The 19,386-nt window shown below is 48.2% G+C and overlaps 1 protein-coding gene across 2 annotated transcripts in view; it reads right to left on the reverse strand.

The window, feature by feature from the left end:
• Positions 1-17,827, reverse strand: part of FA2H (fatty acid 2-hydroxylase) — a 49,676-nt gene extending 31,849 nt beyond the window's left edge. For both annotated transcript variants that reach the window (XM_012772483.3, XM_075995796.1), the window contains exon 1: positions 17,434-17,827. In XM_012772483.3, coding sequence (XP_012627937.2) covers positions 17,434-17,703 — 270 coding nt within the window. In that variant the 5' untranslated portion in view covers positions 17,704-17,827. The remainder of the gene's footprint in view (positions 1-17,433) is intronic.
• Positions 17,828-19,386: the final 1,559 nt, after the last annotated feature.

Genomic DNA, 19,386 nt, shown 5'->3' on the forward strand with positions numbered 1-19,386 from the left:
CAGAAGCACCAGCCTAGGGACCATTATCCCTGAGAGAAATGCTTGTGGCTCTAGGACCAACTGCCCAACGCCCAACAGACTTTCTCCAACGATGGAAACGTTCTGTATCTGTGCTGTCCAACTGAGTAGCCACTCACCACTCACGTCTGCTGAACACTAGAAATGTGGTGCGTGTGACTGAGGAACTGCATTTTTTATTTGATTTTAATTAATTTAAGTCAATTAACTCAACCACCTGTGGCTAGTGGCTGCCATATTGGACCGCACAGCTCTGGACTCATATATTCAACTACTATTTGAAATCTCTACTTGGGTATTTTCTTTGGCATATCAAACCTAATATGACCCCAACAAACTTTTTTTTTTTTTTTTTTTGAGACAGAGTCTCACTCTGTTGCCCGGGCTAGAGTGCCGTGGCATCAGCCTAGCTCACAGCAACCTCAAACTCCTGGGCTCAAGCAATCCTCCTGCCTCAGCCTCCTGAGTAGCTGGGACTATAGGCATGCGCCACCATGCCCGGCTAATTTTCTCTATATATTTTTAGTTGGCCAATTAATTTCTTTCTATTTTTAGTAGAGATGGGATCTTGCTCTTGCTCAGGCTGGTTTCGAACTCCTGACCTTGAGCAATCCATCTGCCTCAGCCTCCCAGAGTGCTAGGCGTGAACCACCGCGCCCAGCCAGCCCAATGAACTATTGCCCTGTCCCAAACTTGGGCCCCATCCCAGTATTAATCATTTCCATACATCAAACCACCCAGGTGCTTGTGCCAAAACCTCGGCGTCATCCTCAACTTCTCCCTCTCTCACCGCTGATGTGTGATCTGTCAGCACGTTCTAGTGGTTCTGTGTCCAAGACCGTTTCAAACTCTCTCCATCTTCATGGTCACTCAGTCCAGCCTGTCCCCCTCTGTCACCTGGACAGCAGTGATAGCCTCTTCGCTCTCTTCCTGCTTCTACTCTTGGCGCCCCTCAATCTCCCCCTCTATAGCTGGAGCTACCTGAGAAAACGTGGACCAACTTTGTCAGTCTTCTGCTTAAAACCCTCTGGTTTTAAGGCTTCTCACTGTTCTCAGAATCATCGAAATCCCTGACCATGTCTCATGAGCCCTGTCATGCCTCAGGGCCTTTGCACATGCTGTTCCCTCAGCCTGGAATGTTTGTTACTCAGTTCTTCTTTTTTTTTTTTTTTTTGAGACAGAGTCTCACTTTGTTGCCCAGGCTAGAGTGAGTGCCATGGCGTCAGCCTGGCTCACAGCAACCTCAAACCCCGGGGCTCAGCGATCCTACTGCCTCAGCCTCCCGAGTAGCTGGGACTACAGGCATGCGCCACCAGGCCCAGCTAATTTTTTGTATATATATTTTTAGTTGGTCAATTAATTTATTTCTATTTTTGGTAGAGATGGGGTCTCACTCAGGCTGGTTTCGAACTCCTGACCTTGAGCAATCCGCCCTCCTCGGCCTCCCAAAGTGCTAGGATTACAGGCGTGAGCCACCACGCCCGGCCTACTCAGTTCTTCTTATGACAGACAGCTTCTTTTCGTCCACCAGATATCAGCTCTTCAGACCACCACATTCAGAGGCTGCAGCCATTCTGTCACAGTTCCCTGGCCTCAAATATATGATCTAGTCTGTTATTCTGCATATATATATATATATATATAAAATAAAGCAGAATATATATATATATACACATACACATATATATATGGAATAATTTTATTCTGTTGTAGCACTTGCTGCCATCTATAATTATTATGTCTGTCTCCCTCTGCCGAAGTAAACCCCATGGGTACAGCAGCCACTTGTCTCTTTGTCCCCTGCACCAAGTACAGTGCCTAGCATGGAGGAGACATCACTATGTTTGTGGCTGCCTAGAGGAAGGAATGGTGGGAAGCGTAGGCAGCCCTGTGAGTCCCCGGGATACCCGGGGCCTTTGCTGGCCTCGTCTTTGGAGCCTGTCCTTCCCTGCCCAGGGCGAGTGTCCCAGATCCCGTGCTGCACCTGTCCCGGTGAAGACAGGATGGGGCCGGGTCAGTGCAGACCCCGCAGGTCCTGGGCAGGGGGGAGGGGCAGGGAAAGGGCAGCTCTGAGAGGCCAGAATGTCACCATTCTCCAGCTCCTCTGGGAGTAGACGGTCTTGCCCAGGAGGGTCCGAACACACAGCAATTCAGGGTCCCAAACTATCCACTCTTCACCACCCAGCAGAAATCGACGCCCTCCTTAGCAGGAGCTGCAGCTGAAGGGACTCCTCGCCCTGCGGTTTCGGTGTGATCCACGTGTCCTGGTGTACGACGCTCACGTGATCTCACCGTAGCCACCGCCATCTTGCAGGGGAGGCAGGGCACAAGGAAGCCACGCCTCCAGGGGGCGGGGTTAAACGACTCGCTCAAAGCCACAAAGTCAGTACAATGCAGAGCCAGGGTGAGGGCACAATCTCTGGGCTCCAAATCCCACCTTTCCTCCTCTCATTCAAAGGCCAACAAGGTGAGCTACCCAGTCGATGTCCATGATACAACCGCTGTGTGCCAAGTCCCACGCTGGGAGCTTGAGGACACTGATTCTTTAATAAGCCCACGAGAGCTGCCCACCAAGCCACATCCAGGGTCTCCACTCTCCCTGCCTCCATTTTTCTTCTGCCCTTCACCTTCTGAGGCAGCGGGTGGCAAACTTTATGATGCTCCTGGGTCACACAGAGAACTTGTTAAAAGTACAGATTTCTGGGGTCCGCTTTTTGAGGTTTGAAGAGTGGCCCGAGACTCTCTCCTTTTGTTCCATCACCTATGCTAATTAATTCTTTAGTTACATGTCATTTTTTCACTCCAGTGGAGCATCAGACTTTGTAGAGAAGTCTTCAACACTGGAATCTCTGTCACCATTAACATAATTTTTCTGAAATATAACACAGTTCTCCAGGGATCATTCACAGTCACTTCCATCCAGGTTGTTTGACAAGCTGAAGTTGTTTAATGACATTTGTATTAGGAGAAATAGGGCCCCTGCTCCACCCCAAATTCATGTCCACCCAGAACTTGTGAATGTGATTGTATTTGGAAATAGGGTCTTTGATGTAATCAAGTTAAGATGAAGTCAGACTGGATTACGGTGGCCTCTAACTTTAATATGATTGGTGCCTTCATCAGAGGGAAATTTGGAGACATAGACACACAGACACAGGGAAGACAACTGGTGACAATGGAGGGAGAGATTGGGGGGCTATCTCTGCAAGCCAAGGGACTCCAAGGATGGCAGCCCCACTGGGAGACAGGAGAGAGGCCTGGAACAAATTCTCCACCAGAGCCTCTGAAGGAACCAACTCTGCTGATATTTTGATGTCAGCTGTCTAGCCTCTAGGACATTGAGAGAATAAATTTCTGTTGTTTTAGCAGCTCTAGGAGACTAATATATCGTCACTGGAAATGTGATTGCTGCATACAACCATTCACATGCTCTTTTTTAATTTTCCCACTCCTTTTTTTTTTTATCAAGAACTTTGACTAATTCCCACTCCTTCTTTAATGACATATCTGTGAGTGATTTCCACTAGCCTGGCCATCCACGCACAAGTGGAACTTGACCCACAGGCCCTGCCTCCAGCCAACCACAGTTTGTGAACACAGAGCAGGAAAGGTGAGCAGGACCCACCTGAATGCCAACTTCCAAGAGCAAGGCTGCTGCCACCTCCCCATCCCTGCCTTCCCTAGCTGCCATCGCTGCCATTGCATGACTGCTCGGACTCAGCGACTGGGCTTGCTGACTGGGGCCTGCCACCTGCATGGGTTTCCCTGGAGCATTTCCCTACCTGCTCTGGCCACATGACCTCAGGACCCAGGGCAAGCTGGGCAGCCTTGGCCTCTGAAAGTGAGACTTGACTATGTGCCAAGGCCAGCAGCCTGCTTCGGAATGATCCCCCATCTCTTGTCCTGCTCTTTGCTTTCTCTAATGGAAGAGAAACTTGGCTGGAATTGGAATGGAAGGAAGAAAACAATTAATGGCTAAAACCTAAAAAAAAGTAGTGACTTCATTGGTAGAGAACAGAGTCCAAAAACAGACCTAAATACATATGTAAATGGATGATATGTGATAAAGGTGTTTTTTTAGTGGGAAGAGAGAGATTCTATAAATCTACTGGGACAACCAGTTAATCATTTGGAAAAATAACAAACCCAAAATAATCTCTATCTTGTTCCTTACACCAAAAAAATTTCAGGGAAGTAAAACATTTAAGCAAAACCAAACAACCAAGCAATAAGAAAAAACATTAAGCATATAATTATTAGCAGGATTCCAAAATATTTTTGTTTTTATGTATAAAAACTTAAAGTAGGGGAGAATCTTATCTTTCTAAGAATGGCAAGACTAATATCTTTTAGGGAAAATTTAAACGTTTTGTATAAAGAAAAAGTATTAAACAAGTCAAAAGACAAATAAAAAGTAGGAGAAAATAGCAATACCGTTGATGAAAAGTGAGCTAAAACCCTTTATATCTAAGAAATGACTATAAATCAGTAAGATAAAGACCAACTATCCAATAGAAAAGTAGACAAAGGACATGAAAAGGCAGTTTACCAAAACATGGAAATAACTTAGAAGTGTATGAAAGGACATTGACTATGCTTTAAAAAGGGCTTGAAAAAAAGAAAAATTTATACCATAAAAAAAGACATTGAACCTCCCTTATACTTCATATAAATAAAAATTTAAACAAGGAGCAACTTTTTTCACCCATTGGCAACAATTAAAATAATACATGGAACTGGTGAGAGTGTAGAGAAACAGGCATTCTGACACGTTTTTGGAAGAAGTTTAAATTGGTACAATCATGTTAGAGGACACTTTGATAATATCCATTAAAATACAAAATGTGTACTATTTTGATCCAGAAATTCCAAATCCAGGACTGGACTTTATATTACAAATTTATTTGCACGTATATGCAAAATGATTGTGCAAGGATGCTCATTGTAGTATTGATGTAATAGGAAAACACATTAATAGGGATAGTTGTTAAAAAGAATGAAGTCAACCTACATTGTTTATAGGGAAAGAAACATAAAATATGTGTATTAAACAAAAAAGCCAGTAAGTTGCCAAGCAGTCTGTATCACATGATTCGTTTATGTGGCAAATAAAAACATAACAATTTATGTGTGTGCATGGATAGAATATTTCTGTAAAACCACACAAAAAATTGTTAATGGTATTTATAGAGGGAGTAGGGTGAAAGGGAAATGAAATTTTTTTGCGCATTCCTTTTAACTACTGAAATTTTTGTCAACTATGTTCATATGTAATTATTATGATACAAAAAGGGGAGGAGAACCTGCCTAATTTTAACCAACCATGTGATCCTTCCCTTGCTGAATGTCATACACTTTTGACATCTGTCCTAATGGAATGCCCTCAGTGAGTCCTGATTCATATTAATTAAAATGAGAATTTTCTGGCACCAAGCTCCTTCCCAGCTCCTTTGGCAGGTGCCACATCCTGCATCTGGAACATTCTGAGAGAGCCCTCCTGAGGGCCACAGGACCTTGGCTACTTGCCAGGCTCAAAGCCAGGAGGCTGCCTGCAAACTCGGCTCCCAGACACGCTGGCTGCCTGGCTGTACACCAAGTTCACACCTCTCCTAGGTCTTTTGCCCTATCATGCCATCCCCCTCTCCCTTACGCCCAGCGGGTTCTCTCTGGACCCCTGGCATCTAGTCACATCTAGTCTAGGACATTCTTTTTTTTTTTTTGAGACAGAGTCTCACTTTGTTTGTTGCCTAGGCTAGAATGAGTGCCGTGGCGTCAGCCTAGCTCACAGCAACCTCAAACTCCTGGGCTCAAGCGATCCTCCTGCCTCAGCCTCCCAAGTGGCTGGGACTACAGGCATGCGCCACCATGCCCGGCTAATTTTTTCTCTATATATTATTTGGCCAATTAATTTCTTTCTATTTATAGTAGAGATGGAGTCTCGCTTTTGCTCAGGCTGGTTTCGAACTCCTGACCTCGAGCAATCCGCCCGCCTCGGCCTCCCAGAGAGCTAGGATTACAGGCATGAGCCACCATGCCTGGCCAAATAATCATTTCCAGACACGGAGTAGGTATTTAGAAAAGGTGAGACCAAGAATTAGAAAACTAGGATTCCTTTCCTTTCCTTCCTTCCTTTTTGAGACAGGGTCTTGCTCTGTTGCCCGGGCTGGAGTGTAGTGATGTCATCATAATTCACTGTGACCTCAGACTCCTGGGCTCAAGCAATGCTCCTGCCTCATCCCTGTGAGTAGCCAGGTCTACAGGCACATGCCACCATGCCTCACTGTTTTTTTGTTTTTGTTTTTGTTTTTTTGAGACAAGGTACTGGCTAGAGTACAGTCAGTGATAAAATCATCACTCACTGCAACTTCAAACTCTTGGGCTCAAGCAATCTTTCTGCCTGAGCCTCCTGAGTAGCTGGGACTACAGGCCACTCCTGGCTAATTTTTAAAATCTTTTTTTATAGAGATGGGGGGGGGTGTCTCACTATGCTGCTCAGGTTGGTCTCGAACTCCTGGCCTCAAGAGATCCTCCCACCTCAGCCTCCCAAATTGTTGGGATTATAGGTGTGAGCCTCCGTGCCCAGCCTCATTTATTTCTATAAGGGAATTTCTCTGTCAGTCTTTAATGTCACTAAACGTACATCCTGCACATGTCACATTCATGACACACACCTCTTCCTGCCGCTCCCCAAGTCAGACCAGCCACCACCACGGGGAAAGCCTGACACTGAGGGCCCTGGGCCTGCCTGATGAGATGGCTATGAGGTGACAACAGGCCATATCCTGATTGGCTGAGGTCAGCTCTGATCCACTCAAGGGTCAGGTGAACTTACTCTGTGGGTGAGTTCAAGTGTTCCCCTTCCTACTCAAAATTCTGCTCTTAAATCTGCTTGATGAGCTCAAATGTGTCACATGCATGTAATTCAATGATGTTTTCTAAAGGACAAAAACAAGAGAAACCGAGCTAGAAGGAAGTTTGAAAATTCCCTCGCTTCTCCTTGGAGGGTCACCTCTGCCAGGGTGGCATCCTAGAGGAGGCTGCACCCCTGGGTTGTGCGGCTTAGAGCGTCACCGCCATGCTGGCCGGGAAGGCTAGCTGCTGGCCCGAGACTGCGCGGCCACGGGCTGCAGTCTGGCAGCGCAGCAAGGGCCCTGGCAGGGGACTGCCCCATCTCACCCAGACAGGACCTGCCTCTTGGAGAAGAGAAGCAGCAGCTACCCTACCTCCTAGCTGTCCCCTCGTCCCGCCTCGGGGTCTGCCAAAGGACTGGTGAAAATGTGGCACATCGAGACTCCATGGCAAGTGTTTTGGAAAGAGAGAGGTTCTACAAAGTCACCTGGTTCTAAATGGCCCCTCCTGAGACATGCAAGGACAAAGTGGAAAGGAACCTGAGTTTAGCAGCTGCCTTCCAGACTTAGCAACTCCCCTTCCACGTGCAGCGGAAGAGACAGAATCGTCCACCCCCCCGACACGCCCGCCACCTCCACTGCAGCTTAGACCAGACACGAAGGACCTCCAGAAAATCACACCCTTCCCTCCAGAACACCAGGGCCCCTTCGGGAGCATTCTGGGGACCACAGATCACTATTATTTCAGGTTCCCCACAGATTCAGGGTTTCACAGGCCCCACTGCTCATAAAGGAAGTACTTTTCTGGCCCAGCTAAATTACTTTTCAATGAAAGGCTTCAGGGTACAGCTATGGCGAACAAGGGTCCTCTAAGTGCATGTCCCTCCAGATAAACCTCTTTCAAGCCAACACATCACCCCGCCTCACACTTTGACCTCCACCTGCTCACGCTATGGCAGGGCAGCTGCCAGGGGATCCGAGTGTTTGACCCGCCGATTAATCAGTAACTGGGCTCGCAGGGAACGAGTCACATGCAGAGGAAGGCGTGCCTGCTCCCCTCCGGAAATCTCCCTACACACACGTCGCCACACGTCACCCTAGAAGGCAGAGGTGGTTTATGAGGTCTAGAAAATAAACAAGTGCAGCCTAAGGATCCTTTTCCTTCTGCCTTTCGAGGGCTGACTTCAGCCCAGTGAGAAGGCTCAAAGAGGACCCTACGTTGCATCTCACCCCTCCTGGTTCCAACAGAAATGCATTTGCCTAATTGACTGAATCTCATGCCTAAGATTCATCCCTAATGGGCACCTGGAGACCCGTAATCTCTCTGAGCCACAGCTTCCTACATCTTCCCTGCCTACCTTAGGAGTCAAATGGAAATCTACAGGAAAATACTTCAGAAATGTAAATTGCCATACGCACTTAAGATATATTACTTTTACTTCTACAGGGATTATTGTTATCCGTGTTGTTTATCTGAGTCCTGAAGGTTCAAGTTGCAAAGGGCAGCGAAGATATCTCAACACCCAAATATTCACCAATTGATCACTTACAAATTTAATCCCTGCTCAAACACTGATCACTCCTCCCCCAACCTTCCCCAGCCTATCTAGGCAAAGTGTCCTTTCTCTGAGGGAGGTTGCTATTATCTGACGATAAATGTACAGTGTAATAAACTGGCGAGTGAAATTTAAAAAATCAATGCAAAAATATAGAAACTTTCATGAAGTCAGTGAAAGCTATAGAGAACTGTTTGACACACAACTCCACTGCCAAATAAGGGTCTAGCAAAGTTAGGCTGGTTAATACCCAAAGACAGGCAATTAACAAAGGGAAGAGGCCCTTCAAGAGAGATTGACCTGTTTACCAAAGGATCAAGAGAGACCCTTAGCCCTTAAACATTGTTGCCAAAATGACCCTCTTTGTAAGCATGCTCTGAATGAGTTTACAGAATGCCAGATTGTGCTTCCATATAAATTTGTCAGAAAAAACTACACAATTTATTCAATTGAAGAATTGGTACACAGTTTGGCTCTTCATTTTGCATACTTTTCAGTTTCTTTTTAAAGACAATCAATGCCCCTTCCCCCAGGCCCTGTCTCACTGTTGATGGAATTTTTGTCTTCATTTAAGGTAGATTCACTTGAAGTGACCTCTTATCCTAAGATTCAGAGACTCTTCAACTTTGGTCTAAGGAACGACTGAAGTTTTTACAGCACCTTCTCTCTAACCAATGTAAGTCGTGACACTTGGGGCTCCAAAAGCCCCTGCCTGGGAAAAGAGAAAGCAACCACTAAACCATGGGGGGCTGCCCTCTTCCCTGATTTGAGGTGATGTGGGACCATGAAGCTGTATATACTCAGCCCAACGTAGGTTCTCGTTAGTCCTACACAGTAGCCAGTTGCAAAGAGTAGGCCTTGAACTGACTCAAAAATTGGAGATCTTTCTTTGATCTTTGTGAGTAAATGATGCCCCATTTCATAGACTTTCACTATTACATAAGACTAGGGGCTACTTGTGAACAACTAAGTGGGTTATTATAGGTTATTAACACTTGGAATTCATAAACTAAAACCAGATACTCCTAGAGATCCCCAAAACTCAGATTCCACTTTCCATTAGGGAATCTGAGCATCCTGCAATGTTAAGCAACGATGAAAGGGTTCTGCTGGCGAATGCAGGGAACTACAATTCCACTCTTCCTTTTAAAGGAGAAATGACAACTAATTCACTTAGGTAAGTATCAACCAAGTGTGCTGTAGATTGCATGACTCTATATAATCGCATGGACTTGCATCAGTGGAATTTCCGGCTACTCACTTTTCTTTAACAGGATTTTAAAACAGTTTGTATGTGTTGTAGTTCAAGTATGTGGAAACAAATTGCCCCTCCTCCAGTTTGCTTCCCTGGGACTGCTATTTAAATACCTTGCAATGTACTGTCAAGGTAAGAAACCGAAGAATTTGGATAATTATGCTTTCGGGCAATGCTTCACCGTATAAAATCCTGAGTAGGAGGTTCATATCTCTCAGTTATAAGCTTTGTGAGTGTTGCTGGCATCAAGCTCATGGTTCTCCAATTTTGCTGTTATGATTGAGCTCTTTTCCCACTCGAGAGAAAGAGCAGGTGGGGAGAGTGGTCATTGGTGTATTCTGCCCACCTTACATGGGCAGCAGTTAGAGAAGATTGCAAACCACTGTTCTGAGACTACAGCTTTAGAGAAATGTGCATAAAAAGACAGTGGAAAGAACAGGACTAGAAATCCAGCCAACCACCAGGTCACGCCTGTGCGTGTCATCTAGGCACTTAGAGAGCCACATGGGGAATGGTTACAGCCCTAAGAGCAACATGGGGCTGGACTGGGATTCTCTATGGTTAACTTCACTTCTCACCCTTGTAGGGGAATCACAAGGATGGTGAATTGCAGGAGCCTGGTAGGGAAGACATTCTGCTAACTCTTTCTCTGGGGCAAAGGGGATCCCCCTCTGTCCTTCCTTCAGCTCCCAACCCTTTAGCTAACAAAGAAGAACAGAGACTTTTTTCCATCTTAATTCTTCAACTACCTTGTGTATGCCCATACTTCCTTGTGTATGCTAACTTTCTTCTTCCACTACGCACATGCCTCAGTTTTACAAGCAGCTTGTTCATTCATTTATTCAAACATTTACTAATTGATGTTGGCATACACCACTGTGCTAGTGCAACCCAGATGAGTCAGACAATTCCAGCCCTCAGAGAGTTTACTGTTCAGTAGACAAGATAACAGGCAAGATAATAGAGCAATGAAAATAAATGGGGAAGAATATTACAGATACTGTAAAACGGTACAGGTAAAATGCTATGAGAGTTGGGGAGAAGGAAAAACCAGATGAGGTTAGAAGAATCTCTGTAGAAGAAAAAGCACTTGAGCTGGACTGAAGGGATATGGCACTGGGGAGCCAGTGAAGACGAAGGAGCAAAACCAGGTGCTCTTTAGGAAGGTTCCAGGACAACCGGGTGCAGGGGGGAGGCCAGCCTAGGAGGCCGCTACAGTAATGAGTGTAACGGGGCTCTGGCCAAAGCTGGGCAATAGCGGGGAAGATGTTCCAGAAGGAAGACTACAGAGGGTCTGTCCACGTCACTGGCTCTTCTTTTTCCAGTTACTTCCCACTTTTCCCCTTCAACTGCCTGTGAGTTCTCTAAGACGGAGCAAGCAATGGAGACGGTTGCCATTAAAAGTAAGGAAAACACTGATAATCTCCCAGGCGTAATACTGGGTGAAAGGAGCCATCCAGCAGAGTGCATGACTCCTATGTGAAGTTCAGAGACAGGCAAACGATCCCGTGGGGATAGAGGTTAGAACGGTGGCCACCTTTGGAATTGCTACAGAAACTAGCAATGAAGACTGAGAAGTCAAGACCCCGACCCCATGTCTATTCCAATATCTGGGATCTTTGACTGTCACCTTACTTGTCAAAGGGTCTTTGCAGATGAGATTAAGTTAAGGACTTGAGATGGGGGGATGACCCCAGCTTAGCCAGGTAAGTGGAAGAGGGAGGCAGGAGAGTCAATCATAGAAGGGGATGTGACATTGAGCAGAGGAGGGAATGCTGAGATTGGTGGCTGGGCCTCTAGAAGCTAGAAAAGGCAAGAAAACAGAATCCTCCTGAGCCTCAGAAGGAATCCTCTCCTGCTGACTCATTTGTTACTTCGGAACTGTAAGAGAGCAAATGTGTGTTGCTTTAACTTACCAACCAGGTTTGTGATGATTTGTTATAGAAGCATAGAAAAGCAATTCCATGGAAAACCAAAAGCATAGGGTATCCAGAAGCCAAGTGAAGAAAGTGTATGAAGGACAGGGGTGGGGGGTGGGCAGTGATCAACCATGTTGCTGCCAGGCCAGGTGCGATAGGTGAGAAGTGGCCACCGAGTTTAGGGGAGGTGAGGGTCCTGGTGAGCCTGGCAGGGCTGTTTCAGTGGCATGGCAGGTTTCAGAGAGACCGGGGCACTTATTACCTGTCTGTCTAAATAAATGAGGGCTACACATGGACCAATGATCAGTGTGTGTTGTAAGAAACAAAAATAAGGAAAACAAAGATAGTGGATGCTGCCCAGGCATCGGTCTAGGTTATTGTCTGAAAATATTTCCAAAGATGATTACTCTCACGTGTTTCTGGGATTCTTGTTTGTTTCTGTTTATTTCCCCCAGAGAATTTTTATTTCTGACCTTCCCTCCATTCGGAGTCCTGCAGCCCCTTCCTCCACTGAATTGTGGGGTAACTCCAGGGAGCACTCCTGTAGCCCGTGCCTACCCTGGGATGGGCATGGAGCCACAGCAGCCTGGTCCCTGGACATTCTAGTGTCCCAGTTGGCCCTGGTTCATCCTCCAGGTAAGACTTGTCTGGCAGGCCAGCCACGGTGGCTCACACCTGTAATCTTAGCACTCTGGGAGGCCTGAGGCAGGCAGATTGCTCAAGGTCAGGAGTTCGAAACCAGCCTAAGCAAGAGTGAGACCCAATCTCTACTATAAATAGAAAGAAATTAATTGGCCAACTAATATATAGAGAAAAAATTAGCCGGGCATGGTGGCACATGCCTGTAGTCCCAGCTGCTCAGAAGGCTGAGGCAGAAGGATCGCTTGAGCCCAGGAGTTTGAGGTTGCTGTGAGCTAGGCTGATGCCATGGCACTCATTCTAGCCTGGGCAACAAAGCTAGACTCTGTCTCAAAAAAAAAAAAAAAAAAAGACTTGCCTGGCACATAGCTGGGCTGAGCATGGAAGTCCTTGGCACACCGTGAAGGGCAATGACTGCCAGTGGCCAGGCGGGCTCCACTGGAAGCCCTCTTACAGGCCAAGTGGGTCTCAGCTCCCTTCTGGTAGCTGGCTTCTCATCTCACTCCGCTTTGCAGGAGGACAGCAGTTAAGTGAGCTCCCCAAATGTAAGCTTTTATCTGCGTCCTCAGCTCAGACCGGCTTTCTAAGTTGGGCTGTGCTCAAGGTAAGATGTTCTGGGACCTGGGGTGAGGAGGGAACCCCAAGTCTTCCTGCACTTAGCTCTCCTCCCTATTGTCCATCCTCATTTAATTACCCAAGCCCTGAAGCTCTGAACGGCCAGAACCCAAAGCCTGGCAGAGCCACACGTGGCAGAATCTGTGGTCTTCTCAGCCACTCAGAGATGGAAAAATGCACATGACACATTTTTCGCATACGATTTCATCTCTTTCATCAACCTCAGAAAATGATCCGCAGAACACCAGGATTAAGAGGCTCTGCTCCATGTGTGATACAGACTCCACTGGTGGTGCCCAGATGACCTTACGGATTTGTTATTTTCATAGTTCTATATTTATTTTAAAGTACATGCAAAAACTTGTGCTTTCATGGGTATTACTGTCTAGGGTAAGTAAATCATAAAGTAAAAAGTGAGTTAATTTAAAGATAATTGTTGAATATAATAGTGTAAGTGGTGCGTCAATTTAGAAAAAAGCGATGACAGTTATTCATGGATGATGAAAGTCTGGGAATCACAGTATCTAAGGCTTTGGAAGGAGGTTTAGACCCAAAGTCTTTTTCTTGTCTGTTTCTTTCTTTTTGTGAGACAGAGTCTCACTCTGTTGCCCAGGCTAGAGTGCCGTAGCACCATCACAGCTCACTGCAGCCTCAAACTCCTGGGCATGAGCAGTCCTCCTGTCTCAGCCTCCCGAGTAGCTCGGACTACAGGCCCACGCCACCACCACGACACACCACCATGCTCGGCTAATTTTTCTTTTCTTTATAAAGACAGGGTCTCGCTCTTGCTCAGGCTGGTCTCGAACTCCTGGCCTGAAGCAATCCTCCTGCCTCAGTTTCCCAGAGGGCTAGGATTGGGAGGGGGCAACTGTGCCCAGCCTATTTCTTTTTTGAAAAATGCTGGTGGCAGCTCAATCCACAGACTTTACACCCTATCAACATGTGACCGCGACCTGAGGAATACTGCTGTCACCCAAACTTGGGGTGAGGAGCTTGACCCCAACGGCCCCTGAGCACCTTCCCTGCTCAGCCATGGCTCTTCCACTTGCGCAAGGCGGACAGCATGGCCTCTCCACCTCCAAGGCCACGGCAGACCTTGTGTTATCCCACCCCCTCCCTGCAGTATGTTGGCTCAAACTAGTTTGACTTGTTTTGTGCGTGCCTCCGTGTGGCTGTGTGTGCAAGCGTGTGCCCAGAGGGAGCGTGGCAAAGTGGGGAACAGGGGAAGCAAATGCAGCCAGGCCTCTTCTCTGGGAGAAGACCCAGGATGGTCCCATCCAAGCACCATGCTACGAAAGAAGGTCCTTCATTCAGAAACAGGCCCCGAACAGCAGAGCTGGTTTATGGCACCCGCTTCCCTGCGACACCCCTCCAGCTCGGCGCACCGCAGAGGCGGGGCTCTACCATCAAGGTGTCAGCATCCCTGGTCCCGTGGGAGGAGAGAAGGGCGGTGGAGAAGGCAGCCTGCGGGTTGCTAGAAGCGCATAGCTAGAGAGAGGAACAGGAATGTCTTCCCTCCATCCAGACTTCTTGCTGAAAAGATACCACACCCCAGACTCCTCCTTTGACTACCCCTCTCCCCTCATTTAAAGACAACTCTAGTTGTCCACTAGTTCCTAGATTAGAAATCTGCAAGTAGAAGCTCACAGGCAACTGGAGTGTTGGGCTAGTGTGGCCAGAGGTCAAGTTTGAGCCATGGACTTGTAGGTGCCTTGTTAGTTTTCAGTTTTTCCCACATCCTCAAGGTGGGGCCCAGAAATAAGGACGCCTGCAATGTGGCCACACCGGGGCTCTTAAGGTACCAGGTGAGCATGCAGGTTAGAAGCAAAAGTGGAGTCAGAAGGCCCTGCGAGCCCTCCCTGAGGCCAGGAAAGGCAAAGCAAAGTGAAGAGCTGGGAGGTTGGCAGAGCTGGGAGGCGGGGCAGCCTAGGGCAGAAGTGACTGGTACTCAGGACAGTGTTGGGAGAAGCCACACCCTAAGGCTCCTGTCTACAAGACACAGTGACAATACAGGGCGGGCCCCATGAGCCACCATAAGCTTGGCTGTCTCTACTGTTCTGGTCTCAACCTCTTTAGTTTCCTGCACTCAGTTTTTCTTATATCTACGGCTAAACCTTCTGTCTCTTCAGTGTGACCTGACACCAAACATCAGCTTCTGAGATTAAACTGGGTTTCCACCACAGAATGCTCAGTCCTGGCCCTTTACCTGTGAAATCCCCCCAATTCACCCTGTCTCTCCCCTTGATCACAGCCACCGTACTGCAAGCCACGTGGTAGCCTCCTGCCTGGTCCCTCACATCCACTCGGGCTCCCTCCATTCCTTTTTGGCGCTGTGGTCAGGGAACTCTTCCAAAGATGCAAATCGGGCCATGCCACGCCCCTGCTCGAATCTCTTCCCTGGCTTCCCATGGTTCTTAGAGTCAAGTCCCAAACCCTGACCACAGCCTATGAGGCCCTGCGGGATCCAGCCTCGGCTGGTCCTGGCCTCCTCCTGCTGTACCCCTCTCCTGGCCTCCAGCCTCTGATCACATGGATTTTACTTCTGCCACCTGACTGCCAAGCTCTCTACTTCAGACCCTTCGCACATGCTGTTGCCTTTGTCTGGAATGTTCTTCCTACCATGAGTCACCTATTTGTCAACTGACTCTCAGTGTAAATGTCACTTTCTCAAAAAAGCCCTCTGTGAACTGCCCCAGATCCACAGTCTGCTAGCACCATGGAATTAAGTGATTATCACATGATTAGTATGTCCCCTTTCCCTCCTATTATCCTGTTAGCTCCATGAGGACAGGACCATATTAGTTTCATTCATCGGTGCGTCCCGCTACTGTGCACAGTGCTGTTGACCCATTAATGAACCAAGTAAGTGATTCAATAAATAAATGATTGAAGAATTAGGCAAGATGGTCCAAGGCGGAGCCACTCGGAACAGTGAGTGGTAAATCCTTCCACCCACAGATCTAAACGCACTTGCTGGATTCATATTGAAAGCAAGGGCTAGAAGCAAGGAAGGACTGTTGGTTTACAAGAGTCCACTCTCAGCCACGGTTTCACTTTCCATGCTTTCAGTTACCCATGGTCAACTAAGATCCAAAAGTATTAAATGGAAAGTTCCAGAAATAGACAATTCATAAGTTTTAAATCGGTTTTCAATAGCAGCCTAACTCTACGTCACAATGCCGACGTCATTCTCCTTGCTTCATCCCACCACACAGGCATTTTGTCATCTCACATCATCACAAGAAGAAAGGTGGGTACAGCACGATAATACATCTCGAGAGAGGGCTCACATTCACATGACTCTTATTACAGTATATTGTTATGATTGTTCCATTTTATTATTAGTTATTGTTAACCTCTTATGTGCCTAATTTATAATTTAAACTTCATCATGGTATGTAAGTATAGGGAAAACATAATATACATAAGGTTTGGTACTATCTGTGGTTTCAGGCACCCACTGGGGAGAGGTCTTAGGATGTATCTCGCTCAGATAACAGAGGACTACTGTATGTTTAAGCATGATGGCTCCAATGTCACCAGTCCCACAGCCAGGCCTGGGGGATGCCCAAGAAGTCAGTTTGCCTTTGGCCTGAGCCTACCTGGAGCCCCGTGGATAGGGTGTGTTTCCCCTGCCCACGAGGGTTCTTGGGACAAATCCAGCATTGATTTTAAAGTGAGATACACTCGGCTCTTCCACTAACTAGCTAGTTACGTTAGACACATCGACAGAGCCTCTCTGAGCCTCAGATTCCACATCCTACACTGGGGATAACGAAACATACCCCAGGTTCAGTTGAAGGCTTAACTACCACGAGCTTGTACTGCACAGCAGCCTGCAGCTTAGCACATCGTCTGAGTTCCGAGTGATAACATTCCCTTTTCCTCTGCGAAACTGGATTATGCCTTTCATTTCACTCTTGACTCCCAAGCCAGGACAGATACAAAGGGAGGCCTGAGGGGTTGGAGGACACAGTCCACCCACAACACTGCCTGGACCTCTCCACCCACCCAGGTGAGCCCTGGTTCAAGACCCAGGTGCGGCACCAGGAAACCCAAGCTAGCTGGGAAGAGCTACTGATCTGTCCCTTTTTGAAGCAGCGGCGGCCGGCAGGGTGGGATGGGGAGGGGAGCCTTGGAAGGGGAAGACAGGTGAGCCTATCCAAACAGACACGGACAGCAACTGCAAAGAGGGAGAAGCTGATAAAGGAAGAGGAAGGAACGTCGGGGGCGTGTGGGGCGTTGGGGCCAGAAACCGGGGTCTGAGTTGTGGGGGCGGGGGGCATGGGCTAAGGAGGATCAAGGTGGAAGGAAGGGAAACTCGGGAGGCGGGAGAATTAGCCGATGGAGGCGGGTCAGGGCTAACGCTGGAGAGGAAGAGTAAGGTCCTGGTGAGAGGAAGGGGGAGGGACAGTGACCTGTTACCTGGCGAGAAGAGAGGGGAAGCGGAGGGAGGGAAGGGCAGAGGCTGCCTGTCACCTCGGGTCCTCCTAGAAGGCAGGTAAACGGGGCTCGCCGGGGAAAGGAGAGTTGGGGGAGGGGGTGGCGGGAGTGGGTGGGGTGTGACCCCAGCCGGGCTGTACCTGCGGGTCCCCTTGCAGCTCGCCCACGTAGTACTCCTCCAGCCAGCGGCGCGCGTTGGCCGAGTGTCTGTGCGGTGGCCCGTCCAGGTCGGCGCTGATGTCCTGGCCGGCCCTCGCCCGCAGCAGCTGCTCGCCCCCCGGGTGATGCCGCACGAAGCTGGTGAGGTCGTAGAGGCGGGCCCCGCGGCGGACCCAGCACGCGCCGGCCGCCAGGCGCCGCTGGACCTCGGAGGGCGAGAAGGAGGCGGCGGGGGGCGGAGCAGGGGCCATGGCTGGAGACCGGAGCTCGCCGCTCGGAGCCCGGGCGACTGCCGGGTGGCCTCACCGACGCGCCTCTAACAGCCCCGGAGCCGGCCGCCGCTATAGGCCCGCCGCCACCGCACCTGCTCATTTGCATGCCGCGCTCCCATTGGCCGCCCAGCGGGACGCGGCCCCAGCCCGGAGGGGCCCCTCCCCATTGGCCGGCAGCAAGCCCGGGAGGGGCGGGCCGGGGCGCCGCGAGCTGCCCGCCAGGTGGCCCCGGGCAGGTAGAGGGCGCGCCGGCCAGGTGTGTCCCGTCCCCGGAGGAGGACGGACGGATGCGGGCGGAAGAAGTCTGGATGGACGGTGGCCACTGGAATAACTTCTGCTGTCGCTCAAGGGAGAAAGTGGTGGGTAGTGGATCCTCCGGCTAAGAGAAGAGGAGGCAGCGCGGGGTACCAGTGTAAGGAGAGTGAGCCACTTGTCTGGGGGGGGGGGCAAAATTTAAGGCGGCACCCCAAAACTCAATAATCGCAATATATAATATTTTAATGTAATATTTTCACAATGTGAAAGTACTTAAGGACACTGTCCTGTACACTTAAAAATGGTAAATTTATATTATGTATATTTTGTCACAATAAAAAATATATATCATAAAGAATTTTTTTAGGCCGGGTGCGGTGGCTCACGCCTGTAATCCTAGCACTCTGGGAGGCCGAGGCGGGCGGATTGCTCGAGGTCAGAAGTTCGAAACCAGCCTGAGCAAGAGCGAGACCCCGTCTCTACTAAAAAATAGAAAGAAATTAATTGGCCAACTAATATATATAGAAAAAATTGGCCGGGCATGGTGGCACATGCCTGTAGTCCCAGCTACTTGGGAGGCTGAGGCAGGAGGATCGCTTGAGCCCAGGAGTTTGAGGTTGCTGTGAGCTAGGCTGACGCCACGGCACTCACTCTAGCCTGGGCAACAAAGTGAGACCCTGTCTCAAAAAATAAAATAATTTTTTAAAGTCATATTGGCAAACCGATGGAGGTAGGGTGGAGGCTGGCCACTTGTCTTTGTAAAGAAATGTTTTTTTTTTTTTTGTCAACTGATTTTTTTAAACGTTTTTTTAATTATTATGGGTACATAACAGTTGTATATCTTTCTAGGGTACATGGGATGTTTTGATACAGGCATACAATGTGAATTAATCAAATCAGAGTAATTGGGGAACCATCAACTCAGGCATATAAATAAAGTTTTATTGGAACAAGGGCCAGGCTTAGTGAAGCATGGTTGTGAAAATGCAGGATTGGCTCCTGGTTTTGACATTTTATTCATCATGGATTTTTTTTTTTTGCATGCATTTTGAATTCTTAAAATACTGCATTAAACTATTATTTATCTTGATTACTGAATATTTTGATGTGCCCTTAAATTTTGCACCCAGGATCAATGCCTCACTCCCTCCCTCTAGTGCTGACTCTTAGGGGAGGACCTGAGGGGAGAACAGAGGACACTTGTCACCATTAGAGAAGGGGACCTAGAGGAGTAAAAAGCCTGCTGGGTAGAATGGAGGACTGAGTGTGTTCTTCACAGTGTAGTTTACACCAGGGAGAAATTGCACACAGCTTTCCTTGCCCAGTGACTTGTGTGTGGGGAGTCACCTTTGAATTCTTGATTTGTAATCAAATGCTCCTGGCACTGACTGAGGCTGTCCCATCCAA

Source organism: Microcebus murinus, chromosome 20 (genome assembly GCF_040939455.1).
Source record: "Microcebus murinus isolate Inina chromosome 20, M.murinus_Inina_mat1.0, whole genome shotgun sequence".
NCBI lineage: Eukaryota > Metazoa > Chordata > Mammalia > Primates > Cheirogaleidae > Microcebus > Microcebus murinus.